Source organism: Salmo salar, chromosome ssa05, assembly GCF_905237065.1.
Source record: "Salmo salar chromosome ssa05, Ssal_v3.1, whole genome shotgun sequence".
Lineage (NCBI taxonomy): Eukaryota > Metazoa > Chordata > Actinopteri > Salmoniformes > Salmonidae > Salmo > Salmo salar.
The window spans coordinates 72,783,812-72,808,415 of record NC_059446.1 but is presented as its reverse complement, the minus strand read 5'-3'; the positions used below and the strand labels follow the sequence as shown (position 1 = coordinate 72,808,415).

At 41.7% G+C, this 24,604-nt stretch overlaps 1 protein-coding gene across 1 annotated transcript; it reads left to right on the top strand.

Moving 5' to 3' along the window:
- The first annotated feature begins 8,776 nt into the window (after window positions 1-8,776).
- LOC106576877 (serine/threonine-protein kinase SBK2) lies at window positions 8,777-18,499 on the top strand. The gene is made up of 4 exons (XM_014154383.2): window positions 8,777-9,163; window positions 12,219-12,363; window positions 15,838-16,040; window positions 17,292-18,499. Exons 1-4 carry the CDS (start codon window positions 9,158-9,160, stop codon window positions 18,084-18,086), a joined length of 1,149 nt encoding a protein of 382 aa, XP_014009858.2. The 5' UTR covers window positions 8,777-9,157; the 3' UTR covers window positions 18,087-18,499.
- Window positions 18,500-24,604: the final 6,105 nt, after the last annotated feature.

The following is a 24,604-nucleotide window of genomic DNA, read 5'->3' as shown; positions in this document are numbered from 1 at the left end:
GCTATTTATCACACTTGTAAATAAGCTTTATACTGTAACATAATGTCAAACTCACCATTGATATTGATTGTTTTGGATGCAGGAACATGGTGTTGGTTGAGAACGTGTGGTGTCAGTGTGCGTAGTCAGTTTAAGAAACATTTGAGGACCAAGATAAATGTAAGGGGTGTGATCAAATGTGTTCATAATATATTCTTTTTAAATTTATTTAACAAGGCAAGTCAGTTGAGAACAAATTCTTATTTACAAGGACAGCCTACACCGGCCAAACCCGGATGACAGTGGGCCAATTGTCCGCTGTGCTATGGGACTCCCAATCATGGCCAGTTGTCATACAGCCTGGAATCGAACCAGGGTGTCTGTAGTGATGCCTCAAGCACTGAGATGCAGTGCCTTAGACTGCTGTGCCACTTGGGAGCCCCTAGTGTGTGTTGAGCGATGTTGCCAATATTCCAAATTTGTATTTTGTTAAAGGGGAAATCTGCAGTTGCTACTTACATTTTTTGACATAATATGTACTCATTCATTCTTAAAGAATATAACTTAAAAATGCCAACTGACCTTAGTTGAACTGTAGTAACCCATCAGAACCAAAAACATAAGCTTGTTTTAATCCAATGTTTGTAAACAAAGTAAATGTAGACAAACATTGTATAGCCTCATGACATGGATAAAACTATAATGTTGATATCATGGATGCTTGAATGATCAGTCCTTGCATCCATAGCTATGTCTATGAATATGAGAGGGGTTACATTTCTCCAGCCCCATCCTTCAGATTTTTACAGAAACAGTGGTTGGGAATATGCTTTGTTATTGTTACAACTGCAGATTTCCTCTTTATTTTTTATTGAACCTTTATTTAATGAGGCAAGTCAGTTAAGAACAAATTCTTATTTACAATGATGGCCTTCCCCGGCCAAACCCGAACGACACTGGGCCAATTGTGTATCGCCCTATGGGACTCCCAATCACGGCCGGATGTAATTGTGTTAATGTGCTTTGAGTTTATCCTGTTTGAAACAAGCAAACCTATACGTAGCCTGAATCCCTTAATAAATATAGCTTGTCTTTTTATATCTGACTCCTGACTGTTTCCCAAACGGGCCTAGAAACCGTTGAATAAAAAAAGGATAAAATATGAATATACTTTAATAATATAAGCATATTTCAATATTTATATTTCAAAGTATTTATCAAATAAGACAAGATAAAATACCAGCCAACACAACACAAATCACCAAATATATATATATTACTAAGGGACAGTAGACAACAAATCGTTGAGATTTGCCTGACATTGATTTCAAGAGGGTTAGGCTTGTGTTGTGTGTCGGTTGACATTACTGCAGGCCCACTTCCTAAATTTAGCAGCAAAACCAGTAGCAAATATTGAGCTATAAATAAAATCAGCTCATATAAATCACCTCGTTGTGAATGGAACTATTCCTCTCATCCACATTCTTCACATTCAGATTCACACAGAAGCGTGTTATGTAACCTTATTGTTGCTCTGGTTTCTGCTGGTATGAATAGTAATCATAAACACCTCTCCATTTTCCCGTGCAGTGAGACTCCCTCCCTGCTGAAAGTCCATCAACACGAAGCATCTATCCTGTCCTCCTCAGGCATGAGTCCCTGTTCATGTGCATATCATTATGAAAACTATGATCACAATAAAAGAGAATCATCTTTCAACAGGCACAATCCTGCAAGCGCTGTGACATCCACAGGCATCAATCACTCACATTTTTCCTTCACATTTGTAGAGCTCTTTTTACAAATACACTTGGTACAGTCAGACAGTAATGTCCAGAGATCACGTTTCCCAGTTCCTAACCCCATAAACTCAACCTATAACCCTAACCCAACAGGACACCTCTGAGCCTGGGACATTGTGTGTCTGGGACATGTGCATGTCTGCTGTGGGTGGCTGTGTATATTGCCCTCAATAACACTACCGTAGCATATAGCATCCACACAGAGGTAACCTCCAGGCTATTTTACAGAGATGTACAGTATAGCGTCAGAACCCAGCTGAACCATGATAATGCATGGTGGTCAACAGATCAGAGGACCATTATAAGAGCTGCTATACATGTGGGTTACAATTCCTCCTTTTATCCACTATCTACACTGAACCAAAACATAAACGCAACATGTAAAGTGTTGGTCCCATGTTTCATGAGCTGAAATAAAAGATCCCAAAAGCTTATTTATCTCACATTTTGTGAACAATTTTGTTTACATCCCTGTTAGTGAGCATTTATCCTTTGTCACACAACTTAATGCCACAGATGTGTCAAGTTTTGAGGGAGTATGCAATTGTCACAGACATCGTATAGAGGAGATCAAGGCGCAGCGTGTAGAGTGCTCATCGTGATATACTTTAATGGAAAACGAACACTAGACAAAATAACAAAATGACAGCCAACAGTTCCGTCAGGTTTACAAACTAAACAGAAAGCAACTACCCACGAAAACTAAAGGAAAAAAGGCTGCCTAAGTATGGCTTCCAATCAGAGACAACAATAGACAGCTGCCTCCGATTGGAAACCATACCCGGCCAAAACATAGAAATACAAACATAGAATGCCCATCCTCTATCACACCCTGACCCAACTAAACAGAGAAAAAACAGCTCTCTAGGTCAGAGCGTGACAGCAAATGGCATGCTGACTGCAGGAATGTCCACCAGAGCTGTTTCCAGAGAATTGAATGTTCTGAAACAAAGCAGAAAATGTCCCAGTTTTTCCATTGCCTGCATACTCACCAGACATGTCACCCAATGAGCAGGTTTGGGATGCTCAGGATTGACATGTACAACAGAGTGTTCCAGTTCCCGCCAATATCCAGCAACTTCGTAAAGCCATTGAAGAGTCGGGTCATGATGCATGAGACACTGACTGGTTTCCTGATCCACACCCCTACCTTTTTTTAAGGTATCTGTGACAAACATGCATATCTGTATTCCCAGTCATGTGAAATCCATATATTAGTGCCTAAATGTCCTTATATGAATTGTAACTCAGTAAAATGTTTGAAATAGTTGTATGTGGCGTTTATATTTTTGCCACAAATTCTACCGGAGTCACAGACAACAAAACTCCCCTGGCTCTTTTCTCTCTCTCTCTCTCTCTCTCTCTCTCTCTCTCTCTCTCTCTCTCTCTCTCTCTCTCTCTCTCTCTCTCTCTCTCTCCCTCTCTTTCTGTCACGACTTCCACCGAAGGTGGCTCCTCTCCCTGTTCGGGTGGTGCTCGGCGGTCGTCGTCACCGGCCTACTAGCTGCCACCGATCCATTTTTCTTTTTGTTTGTGTCTGTCTGTTTTATCACACCTGTGTTCATTTAGTTGATTTCGGTGGGTTTATTTACCTCCGCTGCCTGCTAGTCTTTGTGCGGGATTGTTTGTATGTGTACTATGTTAGGGGTGCGTGTCTGCACCACAGGGTTTTTGTTTCATTCGGTAGTGTTACCGTTTCGAGATTTTGTTTAGGAGTCGAGGTTTCTCCTCCGTGTGTGCAGTGAGTTTCCCTGTGTGTGGCGACTTCGTTTTGTGCGTGTTTTCCCCCATGTTGTTGTTGAGTTGGGACTCCTTTAATAAACGTTTGTGCTACTGGAACTTCCTTGCTCTCCTGCTCCTGATTCCTGCACCTCCCTCCTACTAGGAAGCAACGTAACACACACTCCCTCTCCCCCTATGCTCTGTCAGGATTGCTGGGGACACTTGAGAGGGTGTGGGTCCAGCACTGATCAGACAGGCACATAGGAAAACACACAAATATGCTTTGGTGTTTCAAAGAAATATAGTTTATGCTTGAGTTGCAATGTAAATTCCGTTTTTGTGTTACTCTGAAGGTGGGTCGGGGTAGTGATGGTAGGTTGCTCTTGGGTCATGCTCTAAGATTGGACTGTGTTAGGGAGATTTTATTTTACATTATTTGATGGATCTTATGATAGTTAAAACAAGTAGGCCACAATATATAACAAATGCTAACCATTCCTTTTCATGCAAAATGGATTAAATGCAAACATAAAGTAGTTGTTATTCTGCCACTACCAAGAATTGCAGAAGGACAGGGGACAGATGAACCTGTTATACAGGTGCCACAACGACGTCATTACAGGTATTACAGTTTTTTCTGAATGCTTAAACACTAACAGTGATTCGTGATTCTTGAAGCACTATCTCTGAAACCATTAACACTGGTAGCCAATGTATTTACCAAGTGTGCCAAACTGAATGCACGTTCTCTGCTTTACACTCAGTTTATAATTTAATAACACACTTCTAGCAAAACTGTAAATATTGGTCTCTACATTGCTACACTATTTTGCCAATTGCCTTTCCACATTGACACATGTGAAAACACTTTTAAATAATGAGTTCACTTACAAATCAGAGATTGAGCACTATAAATAGGCCACAGGTAAACATTTGGTTTGGACAACAATGGAGGTCAATATTGGACAGAGAGCAAGACGGGTGAGAACTAGAGGAGGAGGAGGAAGAGGAGAACGAGGAGGTGAAGAAGTAAGAGGAGGAGGAGGAGAACGAGGAGGAGAAGGAAGATGTGATGTAGGAACGGGGAAAAGGAAGAGGAAGAGGAAGGGGAATCAGGAACAAAATAACTGATGAAATCAGAGCGACTGTGGTTGACCATGTTGTCAACCATGGGATGAGCATGAAGGAGGCTGGGAAACGGGTTCAACCAAATCTGAGCCGCTATACTGTTGCAGGTATCATCCGGATATTTCAAAATGAGAACTGGTAAGTAACTGTAAGTGCTTTAGTCTTACTGGTACAGTAATGTGTACTAAACTTTCATAATGAGAAGGATATCTCACTAAAACCATTCAAACGTTTTTACAGAACTGCAAGAAAACCAGTATCTGGAGGAAGTGGTCGACTGTTCACCCCAGAGCAGGAGACCCACATTGTAAATATGGTCATTGTAAATAACTGCATCAGACTCAGAGAACTGCAGGACCACATAATGGCAGATAACACCATATTCCAAAACATCAACAGAGTGAGTCTCTCTGCACTGTCTCGTCTACTGAAACACAATAGAATTAAGATGAAGCAGCTGTACAAAGTCCCTTTCGAAAGAAACTCAGACCGTGTAAAACAACTGAGATATGAATATGTGCAGGTCAGCTATACTATCCTATCATTGGTACTGGATCTGGACGTACATGGTGCTACATCATATTGACTGATCCCTGTCTTTTCGTAATATGCTACATTGTTTTGTCTTGTGTCTTTAAGAGAGTCATGGAGCTAGAAGCAGATGCAGTGCAAAATTAGCTAATATATGTTGTCAAGGCAGGTTTCAACCTTGCAAAAACAAGGGGCCGCGGCAGAAATATCATCGGACACCATGCCATCATCAACGTCCCGGGACAACGTGGTGGCAACATAGCAATGTGTGTGGCTATTAGTCAAAACGTAGTCCTTCACCATCATGCAATCCTAGGCCCATACAACACTGCACACATTATCACATTTCTGGACACACTCCACAACAGACTAATCCCTAATGACCAGGGGCCAGAGCAGCCCAGGTACGTTATCATCTGGGACAATGTTAGTTTCCACCGGGATGCTGTGATCCGCAATTGGTTCACAGGTCACGCACTTTTCATCGCACTCAATCTCCCCCCCTACTTTCTGTTCTTGAATCCTATTGAAGAATTCTTCTCTGCATGGCGTTGGAAGGTGTATGATTGCCAGCCCCACCAACGCGTACCCCTTCTACAGGCAATGGAGGAGGCTTGTGGAGACATGGATCAGGGGTCATGCCAGGCCTGGATACGGCCCTCCAGGCGATACTTTCCATGCTGCCTAACTCAAGACAACATCGCATGTGACGTGGATGAAGTTTTATGGTAAGACCCACAAAGAAGGTGGGATGTAGCTTCATTTTGTTCTGTTCTTTTTTTTCTAGAACAAATGTTTTTGTTTTCTTCTACTGTGCTTTTGTAGTTTCAGGAGTGTTAGAACATTTTGAGAAAAAAAATGAAAATAATTTTCCTCTTTGTATTGATAGTGTGTTATGTTCGCAATACACATCCATACTTTACAAATGTGGATACCTGTGTGTATGTGTGTTTACTACATCTATGACAAAACTTTATTGCAAACTGCTATGCCCTGCACACAGAAAAAGCAAAAGCCACAAGTGTTTTTCATTCATACTATCAGTGCCTAGTTGGTTCTTCGTCTGCTTATTCAAATGATGGTTTGTGTGTATGTCACGCCCTGGCCATAGAGAGGGTTTTGTTCTCTATTTTGGTTAGGCCAGGGTGTGACTAGGGTGGGCATTCTATGTGCCCTTTTCTATGTTTTGTGTATTTCTTTGTTTTGGCAGGGTACGGTTCTCAATCAGGGACAGCTGTCTATCGTTGTCTCTGATTGGGAACCATACTTAGGTAGCCTTTTCCCACAGGGTTTTTGTGGGTAGTTAATTTCTGTTTAGTGTTTGCACCTTATGGAACTGTTTCAGTATTTTCTTTGTTATTTTTTGTTTTAGTGTTCAGTTATTAAAATAAGCACGAACACTTACCATGCTGCATTTTGGTCCAATGATTCATCTTCTTCAGATGACGAATACTGTTAGAGTGTACTGAATTTACGCAAAAACACAATTTTTTAAAAAGCGTTTGAAGATTTTTTTTTTTGCAAGAATTGTTTGCTTTTGCAAAAGTTGTATAATGTTTTGCTGGTTTGGTGTAAGGTTTTGTGTTTAGTGTGTAGAGTTTAGCAAAAATAGCCTATAGTTTCAAAGAGTGCCTTAGCAATCAGAAAAAACTGAAAAAGGCTATCTGTACTTTAGAAGTCATTTAGGAGCAGAAAGGTACACTATGTCGTTTGTCTGCCTCTGTCAACAAGTTTTGTGAATGGAAGGAGAGAGTGTGTGTATGCTAGCGTACGTTTCTGCATGCTGGTGTGTGTATGAGCGTGTGTGCGTGCAAGTGTATACGCGTGTGTATGTACAGTATATGCGGTGTGTGTGTGTGAAATTAAATGAATTTAAAGCAGAGTAGGCTGAGTGTCCATTCATAGGTAGTGATGAGACATGTTCCTGGTGGAGTGGTGGCAGGTTGTCACAACAGGGGCATGGGGAGCCCACAGAGCGGACAACCCCCCCCCCCCCCGCGCCCGTCAGGCCACCCAGCAGCTGTAGTAACCTGAGTGTATATGGGTGGTTGCTATAACAGCCTGTGTTTTAGTTACACAGCACACAGAGAGAGAGAGCCCTTGGCAATAATAGTACAGTAGTATGTAGTATCATGGGAAATCTGAGTAGACAGAAAGAGAAGGAGGGTGTCGGGGGAGAGAGATGTAGAAGAGGTCCCAGTTCATTGGCAGTAAGCAGGGAAAAGGAGTTGGCATGTTGACGGCACTGTGGTATTAAGCTGTTTGGTAAGGTAAAGTTTCAGCTGTTAGCTTTGTCACTCACAGATGATGGGACATAACACAGTTTGGGCTAGAGGGAGGGAGGGAGGTAAAGAGGGAGAAAGGTGGAGGGGAGAGGTAGAGTGAAAGGGGAAAGACAGAAATGTAGCTTTGAGGGCTTACCAAAAATATGTTTTGTATGATGAAAAATAGATGACTAATGCATTAGGCTTTTCTAAACTTTGTAGCTGACTAAGAGTTCAGAGGACATGGGTTTTAAAAATTTATTTTGATGCACAACACTTGATTTCACTTCACTGCTTGAGAGAGCAGGAGGCAGAAAGAGAGAGAGTGTTTGTGTGTGACATAGAGAAGGAGAGAGTGAGAGTGAGGGAGGGAGAGACGAGAGTGTATGTGTGTGAGAGAGAAGGAGAGAGAGAGAGGGATAAAGGAGAGAGAGAGTGAGGGAGAGACGAGACAGTGTATGTGTGTGAGAGAGAAGGAAAGAGAGAGTGAGGGAGAGACGAGAGTGTTTGTGTGTGAGAGAGAGAAGGAGAGAGAGAGTGTATGTGTGTTAGATAGAGAAGGAGAGAGAGTGCATGTGTGTGAGATAAAGGAGAGAGAGGGAGAGACGAGAGTGTGTGTGTGTGAGATAGAGAAGGAGAGGGAGAGACGAGAGTGTATGTGTGAGAGAGAGGGAGAGAGAGGGAGAAGGAGTGAGAGAGTGAGGGAGAGACCAGAGAGCAGAGAGCAGAGATATGTTGAGTAATAGGGATTTAATACAACATGCAGATTGGCAGGAGAAGTCATTAGAAGCTAAACTCCATCAGATGCAGTGATGGTGGAAACAGCTTGTTAGCTAATTCAGACTATCCTAATCCACCACGTCTGTTGATTAGATACGGAATCCAAACACTGTGGAAGGAATTCACGGAGTAAGACTGAGCGAGAGGGCGAGAAAGACAGAGAGGAGAACCGAGTATGGGGAGGGGTGGTTGTGTATGGGAGGAGAGAGACAGGGAGGGAGTAAGAGAGTGAGAGAGGGAGAAGAGTGAGAGAGGGAGAAGAGTGAGAGAGACAGAGAGAGTGACAGATGATGGGGAGGGGTGGTTGTGTATGGGAGGAGAGGGACAGGGAGGGAGTAAGAGAGAGAGAGGGAGGGGAGAGAGAGCAAGAGAGAGAGAGAGAGAGGGAACACAATGAATGGGTTACAGGGTTAATGTAGACAGGCAGACTGACAGATTGGGCACATTTGAACATTAACACTGACATTGAGTGGGACACGTGGGGAGAGGGAGAGGGTTGGAATACCTTACAACTATGGTACATGCAGATTGAGTGAGAGAGTGTGTGTTAGGGACAGAGAGAGAGGGAGGGAGGGGGAGAGCAGTAGAGCGGGAGGAGGGGGATAGAGAGAGGGGAGGAGAGAGAGTGAGTGAAGTGGTGGTCTCTCAGGGAGAGACACGGTAAGTACCAAGGTCCTGAGGGATAGGAAGGTAGATATACCTCAGTGTCTGCTATAAAACTACCAGCGCATGGACCTGCAGAGACAAAGTAACAATAACAGCCACTTGTGCTGCGAAACAGATTTCCTGAAGAGTAGATCACCAGTGAAAGACAATAGTTAGGAACAGAACAGCAGCAGACCAACAGCAGACCTACAGAGGGTCAGGAGGGTGTTGAAGTCTATTCAGATGCTGACGAGGACCCAGATAAGCTGAACAGAGACAGACGTTTCCATTTGAGAAAACTCCACAATGACAGTAAGTGGACGTTTCTTTAAAATTCAGCTACTGTTGTCCTTATGCAAATTGTATGAAAAGTGGCGTGTGTCATATATTTTAATTTCCACTATACCAACTGCAAAGAAATTCCACCGCAAAATAGTCATAAAGACACAAAGACAACTATGTGATTTTATTTATACAGCCAATGTCTTCCTCGCCCCACTACATCGACAGGAGGATGACATTGCACTATAGTCATATAAATATAGAACCAGTGTTTTTACAAGTAGATTCATGATTTGTGTATTGTCTGACATTTTTACTGCATCGTTAGCAGCTAGTAAGACTTTCACTGCACCCACTATAGCATCTGCTGAACGCTTTACGCTACCAATAAACTTTGATTTGCTTTTGATTTGATTTAGCCTGCTGTCAGATGTTGCATTGGATTTAGTTTGTTTCGGGGGTCACATTCTATGGACAACGGCATTATGTTTATGGGTCTGTAAATACAGTAACATCACTCTGACACTAGTATCTGCATAGTGAAGTAACATTATAATATAGACATGTCTTCATATGGGGGTGTTCAGTTGGGGCTGTCAGTGGTTGCCACGGACACTGGTCCAGAAAGGAGCACATAGTAGAGAGGCTTTTCAGCTTCCAGTGTTTATATCTTTACTGGTTTTACTCGTCTTTAAATCTGTTAATAGCGCTAGTCTTCTGACAGCTCATAATACTGTCATAGAGGCCAGTATTTCAATTACAGCTAGCTCTTATCGACAGGGGGATTCGTTGACCAATAAGGGATTAATTCATAATCACCTCAGGATACAAGGACACGGTGAATGTCAGGTGGGTGAGCCTGGGGCAACTGTCTTCCACCTGCTGCAGCAACAAGTTACGCAATTGGTGTCAATTGGGAAACGTCATTGGACATTGTGATCAGTACTAGCCGGGGGTCAATTTCATTTCAATTAAGAGTGAATTCAATCAATCAATTGAAAAGTCCTCATTGAAGATAATTTGGTCAACGTTCAATTCATTCTCTGAATTGACATGGAAATGATCCCATTCCTGATTGTGATCCAAAGGAGTTAATATTTCCAGTGCTTTCATATGAAATTGGGTTGAGGGAAATAATGACCTTTGACCCAATGTAGCCTATCAAATCAAATGTTATTTGTCACATGCGTCAAATACAACAGGTGTAGACCTTACAGTGAAATGCTTACTTACGAGCCCCTAACCACAATGCAGTTTCCAAAAAAATATGGATAAGAATAAGAAATAAAAGTAACAAGTAATTAAAGAGCAGCAGTAAAATAACAATAGCGAGACTATATACAGGGGGGGTACCAATACAGACCTTAACATGAAATGCTTACTTACAAGCCCTTAACCAACAGCGCAAATCAAGAAATAGAGTTTGTCATTTATGTTAGAAATGTATTTTATATTTTATCCAGTGTGCCCAGCAGCAGCATATTCAGACTGGTTGGACCCTGCTGACGTATTCTTGGCTTCATATCAAATGTTTGGCGTTGTTGTGTGACAAGACACAGATAGTTCAGATAGTCCATTAAAATAAAAGTCCATTTACTCAAAGCCAACTCACCGATAGATTAACTGAGCGTTTCATCAGATGGAAGATTCTGCAGCTGAAAGTTAAAACATGTAACTGCTGTTTTTTACATTTGTTCCTAAGACTTGTCTTTATTTCACTCTGTAATGTAACAGGTGCAAACTCCTGACCTTTGCGAATGCTTATTAAATCAAGTCTTTTGTCAGTAACATCCAAAAGTATGTTACTCCCAACTCAAGTAATTACAGAAGTTAGAGCTGTGGGCGGTAAACGAAAGGTTGCTAGTTCGAATCCCCGATCTGACTAGGTGGAAAATCTGTCGAAAACATTACTCCAGGGTCACCGTCAATAACGGCTGATGCCTGGCCGTAATCCCACTCTCTGGGGGGAGTGGGATATGCAAATAACACATTTCCATTTCACACTTGTAAGCACCCCCTATTTGACATTTTGATGCTCTATTATGCAACAAATATATGTGCAAGGTCGAACATATAAATATATCATGGTGTTATTATAGCTTCATCCATTGTGTTACGCAAACAGTCTCTTCATCCCTCACTCATTTGCTGGGGTGTTACTATAGGCAGGGTGGGATCCTATTTTAACGAGGTCAGCAGATGTATATAGGGGTCATACTGATGATATGATAGACACAGGGGACTGAGGGGACAGTAGGTATGTACATACAGCATGCTCTGGTTGCTCCAATGTCATACTGCATATTCATCCAATCTCTCATCTCATCATTTTCTCACATTTTATGGTAATCCCTGAGGTCGCTGGACATCCTGTAACAGTACATTTTATGGTAATCCCCGAAGTCGCTGGACATCCTGTAACAGTACATTTTATGGTAATTCCTGAGGTCGCTGGACATCCTGTAACAGTATATTTTATGGTAATCCCCGAGGTCGCTGGACATCCTGTAACAGTACATTTTATGGTAATCCCCGAGGTCGCTGGACATCCTGTAACAGTACATTTTATGGTAATCCCTGAGGTCGCTGGACATCCTGTAACAGTACATTTTATGGTAATCCCTGAGGTCGCCTGACATCCTGTAACAGTACATTTTATGGTAATCCCTGAGGTCGCCTGACATCCTGTAACAGTACATTTTATGGTAATCCCCGAGGTTGCTGGACATCCTGTAACAGTACATTTTATGGTAATCCCCGAGGTCGCTGGACATCCTGTAACAGTACATCTTATAGTGACACTAAACCATATCCACCCAAGCATACATGTATCAGCAAGTTGATCAATCAATCATTCAATTGATAAATTAAAATGTATTTATATTGCATTTGTCATAAAGTGCTTAGTATTTATTCCCACTCCTCGTTGACCATTTTCAGTGTAGGTTGGTTATTCACCATGCAGCGCGGTAGCCTACAAGCCTAGTCAATTCCTGCTAGTGTAACAAGACATTGGAAATGAAACATCAACTCCTTAGAAAAATGTTCTCCCTATTTGACCATGTTTCCTTGTTTTCTCTGTCAGGCTGCAGCTCAGGAACTGGACGAGTTATGTTTCCTCTCAGCCCAGTCCATGTCCACTCTGGAGACCTCCGACCACTTCCAGATGGTCAAGCTGCTGGGAGAGGGATCCTACGGCAAGGTCATGCTGGCCGTCCACAAGAAGAGAGGTCAGTAAAGCACCAAAGGTCACTGTGGTGGTCCCTGACCATGGTCCTGGAGAGTTACAGGGTGTGCAGGCATTATAAATGATGCCTTCCTGTATTATACTTATGCTAAAACATTTATTCTGTTCTACTGAGCCACTTACTTTATGTTCGTATTCTTTTCTTTTATAATTTCTTATTGTTGTTGAATTGTCAAGAATGAACCTGCCAGTAAGCATTTAGCTGGATGGTATATACCATGTGTATCCCGTACATACGGCTAATAAAACTTGAAACTTGTTAGTGACCACTATACACCTATAAATGCTTGTTATAAACGCAAAAAATTGTCAAAGACTCCAGCCACCCTAGTCATAAACTGTTCTCTCTGCTACCGCATGGCAAGCAGTACAGGAGCACCAAGTCTAGGTCCAAGAGGCTTCTAAACAGCTTCTATCCCAAGCCATAAGACTGCTGAACATCTAATCAAATGGCTACCCAGACTATTTGCATTGCCCCCCCCTTCATTTACATACTACCTCAACTAACCGGTGCCCCCGCACATTGACTCTGTACCGGCACCCCCCTGTATATATTGTTATTTTTTACTGCTGCTCTTTAATTACTTGTTACTTTTATCTCTTATTCTTATCATATTTTTTTTAACTGCATTATGGTTAGGGGCTCATAAGTAAGCATTACACTGTAAGGTCTACTACACCTGTTGTACTCGGCGCATGTGACTAATGAAATGTGATTTCTGGTTCTAGTGAAATATGGCTCTGAAGGGGCCTGGGGTTACAGTTCAGAGGATAAAACACGTGAACAGTGAGTGGTTATTTGTCCAACGTGAGGGTAGAGGTGTCTTTAAATAGTGTCAACTTAACCGTTAGCATGAGTGTTGCTGCTATGAAGTGCTTTACTACATTCTTGGGGATAGAGTTGCCGTGGGGTTTCCTCAGGGGAGAATGACTGCCCCTTCTCATTGAAGCCACGCAGGGTTGGATAGGTTACTTTCTAAATGTTATACGTAACAGTTACTAGTTATCTGTCCAAAATTGTAATTAGTAACTTTTGGATTACCCAAAGTCAGTAATCTGATTATTTTCCCCTAAAGAGGCACTAAAAGAAGACAAAAACTATCCATCAAATGTATTTGATGTGTCATCATAGAGGTCTCTGATAGAGGTCGACCGATTGTGATTTTTCACCGCCGATACCGATACCGATTATTGGAGGGCCCAAAACACCCGATACCGATTAATCGGCCGATTTTATTTATTTATTTGTAATAATGACAATTACAACAATACTGAATGAACACTTATTTTAACTTAATATAATACATCAATAAAATCTATTTAGCCTCAAATAAATAATGAAACATGTTCAATTTGGTTTAAATAATGCAAAAACAAAGTGTTGGAGAAGAAAGTAAAAGTGCAATATGTGCCATGTAAAAAAGCTAACGTTTAAGTTCCTTGCTCAGAACATGTGAACATATGAAAGCTGGTGGTTCCTTTTAACATGTCTTCAATATTCCCAGGTAAGATGTTTTAGGTTGTAGATATTATAGGAATTATAGGACTATTTCTCTCTATACGATTTGTATTTCATATACCTTTGACTATTGGATGTTCTTATAGGCACTTTAGTCTTGCCAGTGTAACAGTATAGCTTCCGTCCCTCTCCTCGCTCCTACCTGGGCTTGAACCAGGAACACATCGACAACAGCCACCCTCGAAGCAGCGTTACCCATGTAGAGGATGGGGAACAACTACTCCAAGTCTCAGAGCGAGTGACGTTTGAAACGCTATTAGCGCGCACCCGGCTAACTAGCTAGCCATTTCACATCGGTTACACCAGCCTAATCTCGGGAGTTGACAGGCTTGAAGTCATAAACAGCGCAATGCTTGAAGCATTGCGAAGAGCTGCTGGCAAAACGCACGAAAGTGCTATTCTGAATGAACGCTTACGAGCCTGCTGCTGCCTACCATCGCTCAGTCAGACTGCTCTATCAAATCATAGACTTAATTATAACATAATAACACATAGAAATACGAGCCTTAGGTCATTAATATGGTAGAATCCAGAAACTATCATCTCGAAAACAAAACGTTATTCCTGTTACAATCTTCAATGTTATGTCATAATTACGTAAAATTCAGGCAAATTAGTTCGCAACGAGCCAGGCGACCCAAACTGTTGCATATACACTGACTCTGCGTGCAATGAACGCAAAATGACACAATTTCACCTGGTTAATATTGCTTCCTAACCTGGATTTCTTTTAGCTAAATATGCAGGTTTAAAAATATATACTTGTGTATTGATTTTAAGAAAGGCATTGATGTTTATGGTTTGAGCAACGTGTACCTAAGCGATTATATGCAACGCAGGACAGGCTAGATAAACTAGTAATATCATCAACTAGTGATTATGATTGATTGATTGTTTTTTATAAGATAAGTTTAATGCTAGCTAGCAACTTACCTTAGCTTCTTACTGCATTCGCGTAACCTCGTGGAGTGCAATGTAAAGCAGGTGGTTAGAGCGTTGGACTAGTTAACCATAAGGTTGCAAGATTGAATCCCTGAGCTGACAAGGTAAAAATCTGTTGTTCTGCCCCTGAACAAGGCAGTTAACCCACCGTTCCTAGGCCGTCATTGAAAATAAGAATGTGTTCTTAACTGTCTTGCCTTGTTAAATAAAGGTCTAAAAAAATTATAATAATAATAAAAAATAAAAAAAATCGGCCAAATCGGCGTCCAAAAATACCGATTTCCGATTGTTATGAAAACTTGAAATCGGCCCTAATTAATCGGCCATTCCAATTAATCGGTCGACCTCTAGTCTCTGACTTGTGGTCAGACTCACTTAGGTGGAACAAATTTAAAGTTACGCCCTTTTTAAATGCTGAATTCAATGTCATTGACAAAACAGAAAGGTGTCATAATGTATTTTTTCGCAAGCATCCTTTCTGAATTGAAAAGTAATCCAAGAAGTAATCATCTAGTTTTTCAAAATATCTGTAATCTGATTACAATATTTTTGCAGGCAATGTAATTTCTTCGTTTTTTTTATCAGTTACAGTTTATCAGTTTATCAGTTTTATCAGTAAACCATAGAAGTTCAAGGCCGACCACGTTACTGCAGGCATTGTTAGCAAAAAATGGGATCCCCATGATAGTGAATGGAAAATTGTCAATCTTCGTGGTGAATCTTTGTGTAAATAAAAAACTTTGTCACGTGATCGATGGCTTTGTCCATTCATAAACAGTCATTGGATTTCCTCTATCTAAACCCCAGGGAATAGGGAAGTAATGTAATATAGACATCCCCGGGGCTATATGGAATCTGCCAGGATGTTTTTATGTTATCAATGTTGTCACAGTGATGACAACATGATTTACTCTATAATTGATCTATTGATGTTTTGGTGCAGCATTTGATTTGAATGTCTAAATAATTGCTGGGGCCTCTCCTCCTCTCCATCAGGCACTCCCATGGCTCTGAAGTTCTTCCCCCGCCAGTCCACATCCCTCTTCTCTTTCCTGCGTGAATACAACCTCTCCCTTTCTTATTGCACTCATCCCTCTCTCACCCGGGCCCTGGGTATCTTCTTCTCCACCCCCTGCTACTATGTCTTCGCCCAGCAGGCTGGTCTCTATGGAGACCTCTACAGTGTCATCGTGTCAGAGGTCAGTTAGAGTCATACATCTGTTTACAGTCTCTGAGTCAGTCATACATCTGTTTACAGTCTCTGAGTCAGTCATACATCTGTTTACAGTCTCTGAGTCAGTCATACATCTGTTTACAGTCTATGAGTCAGTCATACATCTGTTTACAGTCTCTGAGTCAGTCATACATCTGTTTACAGTCTCTGAGTCAGTCATACATATGTTTACAGTCTCTGAGTCAGTCATACATCTGTTTACAGTCTCTGAGTCAGTCATACATCTGTTTACAGTCTCTGAGTTAGTCATACATCTGTTTACAGTCTCTGAGTCAGTCATACATGAGAGGTGATTCATTTCAATGTCAAAGCACTAAAGCTAAGTGCACAACACAGACCCAGTATTGCAATTCCTCCGAGGTCTGACCTCTGTCTGCCACCACCTCTACTGTTCCATATTGCCCTGGTCCCAGTTGCCCTCTTCCTCTGTCAGTGAGTACATATTAAAGACTCCAATGGAATCTCTCCAGTGGCCTCCACCTCGTCCCTAGTGACTCTTTGTTTGTGTCGGTCTATGCCAGTAACCTACAGTGGATGATAAGCTTGCATCATCTTCAAGACCCTGGTGCTTGCCTACAGAGCAGCAAGGGGAACTGTACCGCCTTACCTTCAGGCTATGTTCAAACCCTACATCCCAAACCGAGCACTCCGTTCTGCCACCTCTGGTCTCTTGGGCCGCCCACCCCTACAGGAGGGCAGGTCCTGCTCAGCCCAGTCAAAGCTCTTCTGTGTCCTGGCATCCCAATGGTGGAACAACTTTTCCCCTATAGTCATGCCCATTTTTCGAAAACGTCTGAAACCCTACCTCTTTGAAGAGTATCTTAAATAACTCTCACGGTTCCCCCTCCCCCCACCTCTTTTCACCCTAGCACTGACTTTGCTGGTAAGTGCCTTGTTGAGGGATAATTTCCTTGATACAATTGTGATGTGTTGTTGCCTGACCTAGATATCTTCAGATGAATGCACTAATTGTAAGTCGCGCTGGAGAAGAGTATCTGCTAAATGTCTAACTTGTAAATGTGAAAAATTACAAGGTGTTTGCTCTCCCAAATCCTTTTAGCATCTATGGGTGGGACGAGGACAACGTGATAGAGCAGTGGTTCCCAAACATTTTTGCATCGTGACCCACATAAAGCTTTTTGTGTGACCTATGAAACAATGATATACAGTATAATGTTGTTTCTCTTTCTCCCTCTATCTCTCTCTCTGTCTCCAGGTGGGTGTAGATGAAGAGTGTGTCCAGAGAGTGATGTCTCAGCTGAGTGGTGCCGTCTCATACCTCCACTCCATGGGCTTCGTCCACCGGGACATCAAACCAGAGAACATCTTCCTGTGTGACCGCGCCTGTCGCTGGGTCAAACTGGGTGACTTCGGCCTGGCCCGCCCCACTGGCTGCACCGTCCGCGCCGTCTGGTACGACTCGCCCTTCTGCACGCCTGAGGTGGAGCAGGCCAAAGAGTCCGAGAAAGTGAGAGAGCAGAGACAGGAGGATGGAGAGGAGGAGGAGAACATTTGGATCACAGTGGAGACCACTATAGACAGCTGGGCCCTGGGCGTGCTGGTCTACTGCCTGCTGACGGGATGCTTTCCCTGGGAAGAGACAACCCACGACGACCCCGCCTACCGGAGGTACAAGGAGTGGTACGACCGCGAGGCGGAGAGGGAGGAAAGGAGCGAGGGACTGAGAGGGGAAAAGGAAGTAATTTGGTGCGAAAGTGAAAAGGACAATATCCTGAGCCTGGAGAACAATCAGAAGTCAAACCCTATGGCCCCACAGTTTGAAGGCTTCAGCCCACTGGTGATGTCTCTTTTCAGGGAGCTGCTCAACCCACAGCCCAGGCTTCGAGGAGGCCCTGACGAGATCCTCAGCTACCTGGGTGGGCCCTGGTTGATGGAGACGGAGAGAGAGGAGAAGAGGAAAGCAGAGGAGGTAGAGAAGGAGGCCAGGAAAATAAGAGAGGCAGGAACGGTGGAGGAAGGGAGGGAGAGGGAGGGAAGAGGGGAGAGATAAAGTGTTTCATACTAGACAGGTTCGAGAATTTTTAAGATGTACTGTACATTTTCAAAGAGAATATTTGCTTTATAGAGGTTGATATTCTGAATATTTTGCCGAACATTTCTTACTCTGTATTGATAGAATTGAGACTACTGTATTTTGATATAGTTGTATGTTTTACCTTGTAATAGTTCTCTACAGTGTAATGCAACTTAATATTATGTGTGTGTGTGAGCGTGCATGTGCCATACCTGCCTGTGTATGTGCATGCTTGAACATGATCTTGAGTGTGCATGTGTGCTTAGGGGCAGGTAGCCTCTTAAGAGAATACATGAATTAGTTCTCCTTCAACACACAGGCTGTATTATAATGATCACTCTATCACACTTTATGTTGTAAGATTATCTGAATAAACCAGTTTATATTTATATACATGTCTTGCTTCTCTATGTTTGTCTAATACACTTTTTCTTTTATTCTCTTAAAATACATTTCCAATATGCAAACCTAGGGATTTTGTGAAAAATCAGCAAAACTAGGTTATCCACAAGTGTACCTGGCTCCACGAGGGCACTGAAGGGGGCTTAGTCCCCTCAGTTCAAACTTTAGCCCCCTCAGTTTTAGCTTTATGTCACTATATAAAATAGCAAAAAAGTTACAATGACTGAGTGACAGGTTGGCGCAAAAAACATATATCTCAGCTGCGTTGTGTCATTACAATAGACAGAATGCGCCTTGGTGTGTGTATGGGGCTATGTTAAGCTGCTGGGGCGGTTAAATTAAATCAAATCCTATTTTATGCGCTGAATACAACAGGTGTAGACCTTACAGTGAAATGCTTACTTCCAAGCCCTTAACCAAAAATGCGGTTTTAAGAAAATGACATCTTATGTAAAAAAAATTGATAATGGAAAAAAATACAAATAGCAAATAATTAAAAAGCAGCAGTAAAATTACATTTGAGAGGCAGGTATACAGGAGGTACTGGTACAGCAGGAGGTATCGAGAGAGGCATGACTCCTTTGAGTTGCCATAAAAAAGCGGGGGGGAAACGCTTCTCATCTCTGTGGTAGGCTGTGAATAACGTGATGTAATATTTGATTTTGATTTATAAGGGCGGGGTCAAGTTGGAGGTCGAACGGTCCTTTCTGGTCCTCTGCTGTTTCCTATGGGTGGCGCTCTGAGGAGTGTCTTACTTATGATGGTGTGAGGTTTTCATCTCGACAATTCCCAGTTCAAAACAACTGGGAATGACGTCAGTGAGCTTCAGGTCGGAAAATCGGAGCTCCAGAAAGTGGCTCGAGTTCCCGAGTTGGAATTCCGACTTGGATGACCGTTCAAAACGATTTTTCCCAGTTGGAGTTTTTTTCCCCCCCAGAGTTCCCAGTTTTGAACGCGGCACTAATCCCCACTGATACTTATGAAAGTAGTGTAGTGGAGCTGTACATCGTATCAATTAATATGGCTGATGGAACAGATCGGAATGTTTAGCTTAAGTTGATAAACTATTATTTCTTTACATTTTAGGCGCAGCAATGTACACACGGCAGTAGGCCTACCCGTGAATGTTCCAAAATGCATTTTGCGGCAAACACCGTTCTAAAATGTGCACCGCACACGCAAGCGGTTTCATTGACAGATATGGAAATATCCATTAAAAAGAGGGGGGATTTAAACATGCAACAACTATCATTTGCTAATATGTTGCTAATATGATTAGGATAATGCCTTTGGCAGCTAGAATAATAATAATTGGTGGGATTTTGGCTATAGGCTAGTTTGAGTCAAGGTAAGACATGCCTCATAATATTAAATAAAATGTCCAGGTTTACTAATGACAGCGATGCTAATGATAGGTCTAACCGTCTTCTGGTAGATGAAATGTTAACTAGCTACGAAGTAGCCTAACTGTCAGAATGACAGTGGTGGAAAAAGTACCCAAGTGTCATACTTGAGTAAAAGTAAAGATACCGTATTGATAGAAAATGAATCAAGTAAAAGTGAAAGTCACCTAGTAAAATCCTACTTGAGTAAAAGTCTGAAAGTATTCGGTTTTAAATATACTTAAGTATCAAAAGTAAATGTAATTGCTAAAATATACTTAAGTATCAAAAGTAAAAGTATATAAATAATTTCAAATTCCTTATATTAAGCAAACCAGGCGGAAACTTGTGCTTTTATTTTTTAAAGTCATGGATAGCCAGGGGAACTCTTCAACACTCAGACATAATTTACAAACGAAACACTTGTGTTCAGTGAGTCCGCCAGATCAGAGACTGTAGGCATGACCAGTGATGTTGTCTTGATAACTGTGTGAATTGGACCATTTTCCTGTCCTGCTAAGCATTCAAAATGTAACGAGTACTTTTGGGTGTCAGGGAAAAGTACATACTTTTCTTTAAGAATGTAGTGAAGTAAAAGTAAAAGTTGTCAAAAATATAAATAGTAAAGTACAGATGCCCCAAAAAACTACTATTTAAGTAGTACTTTCAAGTATTACTACCTAAGTACTTTATGCCACTGCAGAATGATACCATGATATTATTTGAGTCAATCCAGTGGCCATTTATTTGACAAATTCCATCGCATGTGCTACAGAAACACCACAAACAATAATGCTAGGTGCCTGCACACTTGAATTAAAGGGTAACTACTCTAAAAATCAACATTTCTGAGATTTTTCCTAGACCTCAAAAGAGGTCTCCTGATGTGGTTTAAGCATTGTTATGGACTTAGAACATCCAATTTTTCGGAAGAAAAAAAAGTGTGACTTCTGAAACATGTGAATTTCTGACTCGGTTCATCTGTTCCAATAGTAGGCCTGCTATTAGCCTTCTGCACAGTACAGCTTGGGTTGGCCTGACTGTGACAGACCAATATGAACTGTACAGCTTGGGTTGGCCTGACTGTGACAGACCAATATGACCAATACAGCTTGGGTTGGCCTGACTGTGACAGACCAATATGAACAGTACAGCTTGGGTTGGCCTGACTGTGACAGACCAATATGACCAATACAGCTTGGGTTGGCCTGACTGTGACAGACCAATATGAACAGTATAGCTTGGGTTGGCCTGACTGTGACAGACCAATATGACCAGTACAGCTTGGGTTGGCCTGACTGTGACAGACCAATATGACCAGTACAGCTTGGGTTGGCCTGACTGTGACAGACCAATATGAACAGTACAGCTTGGGTTGGCCTGACTGTGACAGACCAATATGAACAGTACAGCTTGGGTTGGCCTGACTGTGACAGACCAATATGACCAGTACAGCTTGGGTTGGCCTGACTGTGACAGACCAATATTAGAGTATACCCACTTCTCCAGGCACCACTACACCACTGCTCCGACTGGGAAAAATCTATTTGAATAGTCATCCAACTCCGAATTCCACCTTGGGAACTAGGTCCTCTTTCTAGAGCTCCGACTTTCCGACCTGAAGATCACTGATGACGTGAGGAGAAGGGCCTTAGTCAGGGAGGTGACCAAGAACCCGATGGTCACTCTGACAGAGCTCCAGAGTTCCTCTGTGGAGATGGGAGAACCATTCAGAAGGACAACCATCTCTACAGCACTCCACCAATCAGGCCTTTATGGTAGAGTGGCCAGACGGAAGCCACTCCCCAGTAAAAGGCAAATGACAGCCTGCTTGGAGTTTGCCAAAAGGCACCTAAAGACTCTCAGACCATGAGAAACAAGGTTCTCTGGTCTGATGAAACCAAGATAGAACTCTTTGGCCTGAATGCCAAGCGTCACGTCTGGAGGAAATCTGGCACCGTCCCTACAGTGAAGCATGGTGGTGGCAGCATCATGTTGTGGGGATGTTTTTCAGCGGCAGAGACTGGGAGACTAGTCAGGATCGAGGCAAAGTACAGAGAGATCCCTGATGAAAACCTGCTCCAGTGCGATCAGGACCTCAGACTAGGGTGAAGATTCACCTTCCAACAGGACAACGACCCTAAGCACACAGCCAAGACAATGCAGGAGTGGCTTCGGGACAAGTCTCTGAATGTCCTTGAGTGGCCCAGCCAGAGCCCGGACTTGAACCAGATCGAACATCTCTGGAGAGACCTGAAAATAGCTGTGCAGCAACGCTCCCCATCCAACCTGACAGAGTTTGAGAGGATCTGCAGAGAAGAATGGGAGAAACTCCCCAAATACAGGTGTGCCAAGCTTGTAGTGTCATACCGAAGAAGACTCGAGGCTGTAATCGCTGCCAAAGGTGCTTCAACAAAGTACTGAGTAAAGGGTCTGAATACTTATGTAGATGTGATATTTCAATTTTTTTGAATTTCTTAAAAACTGTTTTTGCTTTGTCATTTTGTGGTATTGTGTGTAGATTGATGAGAAAAAAAACAATTGAATACATTTTAGAATAAGGCTGTAATGTAACAAAATGTGGAAAAAGTCAAGGGATCTGAATACTTCCCGAATGTTTTAAAAATGTTGAATTTTTATGTGAAATGTTTACAATGCTTTTTTTGTATCTACCTGCCAAGGCTCTCCAGTTAACAATTAGCTAGCTGGTTATATCCGGCACATTTACAAAAATGTTGATTGATGTGCAATCCAAACCTCTCTGCCAATAACAACTTTCTCAGTGTCGGCTCCCCACCCAGAAATAATGGCTCTTTGCTAAGAAGCTATTTCTGTTTCTTTTTGACTGTTTACATTTTTTGAAATTTCACCTTTATTTATACAATAAGTCAATTAAGATATAATTCTTATTTACAAGGATGATCTGTCAAGCACATCAATAAACAACACATCAATAAACAACAGTTTCACTATACATATCTATGTACACATCAATAAACAACAGTTTTACTATACATATCTATATACACATCAATAAACAACAGTTTTACTATACATATCTATATACACATCAATAAACAACAGTTTCACTATACATATCTGTATACACATCAATAAACAACAGTTTTACTATACATATCTATATACATATCAATAAACAACAGTTTCACTATACATATCTATATACGCATCAGTAAACAACAGTTTCACTATACATATCTATATACGCATCAATACATGAAAAGCAAACACAAAACACGAAAAGCAATCAACAAACACATTCTTCTTCCTCTTACATCCAACTGAATTTCCTTGGAGGCACCAAATCTGGCAACTTTAAGGACTTTTGGAGATCATTTTCCATGAGAGGACAAAAAAAGAGTTTAGCTATCCCTGAGTCTGGGTCTGGTAACTTATACGTCTGAAGGTTGGTAAGGTATGGCAGAAGTTAATGCAAGAGTGCTTTATAGACTGAAAGAGCTCAATAGATGCGATAAAAGAGTCAATGGAACGCAGACCAGATTGGCGCACAATCAAAAATCTGAACTAACAAAGTGGATATTGTTCAAATTTGTCATGATTTATATATTGTAACAGGCCCACAATGTGGTTACTTAAGTCAGATTTGGATATATATGGCTGTTTTTGCTGCATAACATTTAGAAGTTGTCCCTTTTCAGGTTTAGAAGAAGTGACTGCTAAATGCTAACTCCTGTTCGTATAAGCTGGTTAGCATAGCTAGCATACAGAAATCGGTGGTGGTAGTCAAAGTCATTTGTAACTGTAAGGAAGTTGATTGGTGACGATGACATGAACATGTGTTGGGGTTGGCATCCATACAAGCTTTATACTCAGATTTTTACCCCAACATAATGTGATATATCATATACACAATAGCCTAAATGTAGGCTAATTTTGCTGGGGAGCAATGAGGAAATTCGGGATCTTTCTCCCACGGCCCTTTCCCCCACACGATTCCATAGTAATTCAATTCTTTTGGTCGATTTTGATTGACAATTTTACCGCGTCTATGCATTAATCTATGAGACTTCAAGGAGGGCCAGCTTACTTTCTGATACAAAATGCAATGATGTGTACTGAACCTATCGCCGTAATAAAGTGCAATACGCTATGATAAACTGCGTACAATGGCTTCAATAGAGTGGCAGCTGGATTCATTAGATATTGCCATAGTCAATAACCGGATTGAATGTTGACTGGATTATTTGTTTTCTGCTATTTAACACAAGACCGGACCTGTTCCTGTAGATGAAGCCTAATAATTATTGAAATAATAATTAATTTCTTAACTAACTCATCAACATGCTTTTTGAACGACAGCTTTTCATCAATCCAGTTACCCAGATAGTCATAAGCAGGGACACGATCAATGAGGCACCATCCAAAGTACGTATGCATCAAATACATTTTAAAAACATATAGTTGTTTTTACTTGCATTAATGACCAATATCAGCTCAACAAAGGCCTTCTACAGGGCAATTGTAAGGTTCTGGGTGTAGCTGATGCAGAGGAGGCAGGCGCAGGACAGCAGAGATGAGTAACACAATGAACTTTACTCAAAATACATGATGTAATACCAAGTCCACAAACCTCGGACCAAACTTACAATAAAACAATCACTCACAAAAACCATGAGGAAAACAGAGGGTTAAATAATGAACATGTAATTAATTGGGGAATTGAAACCA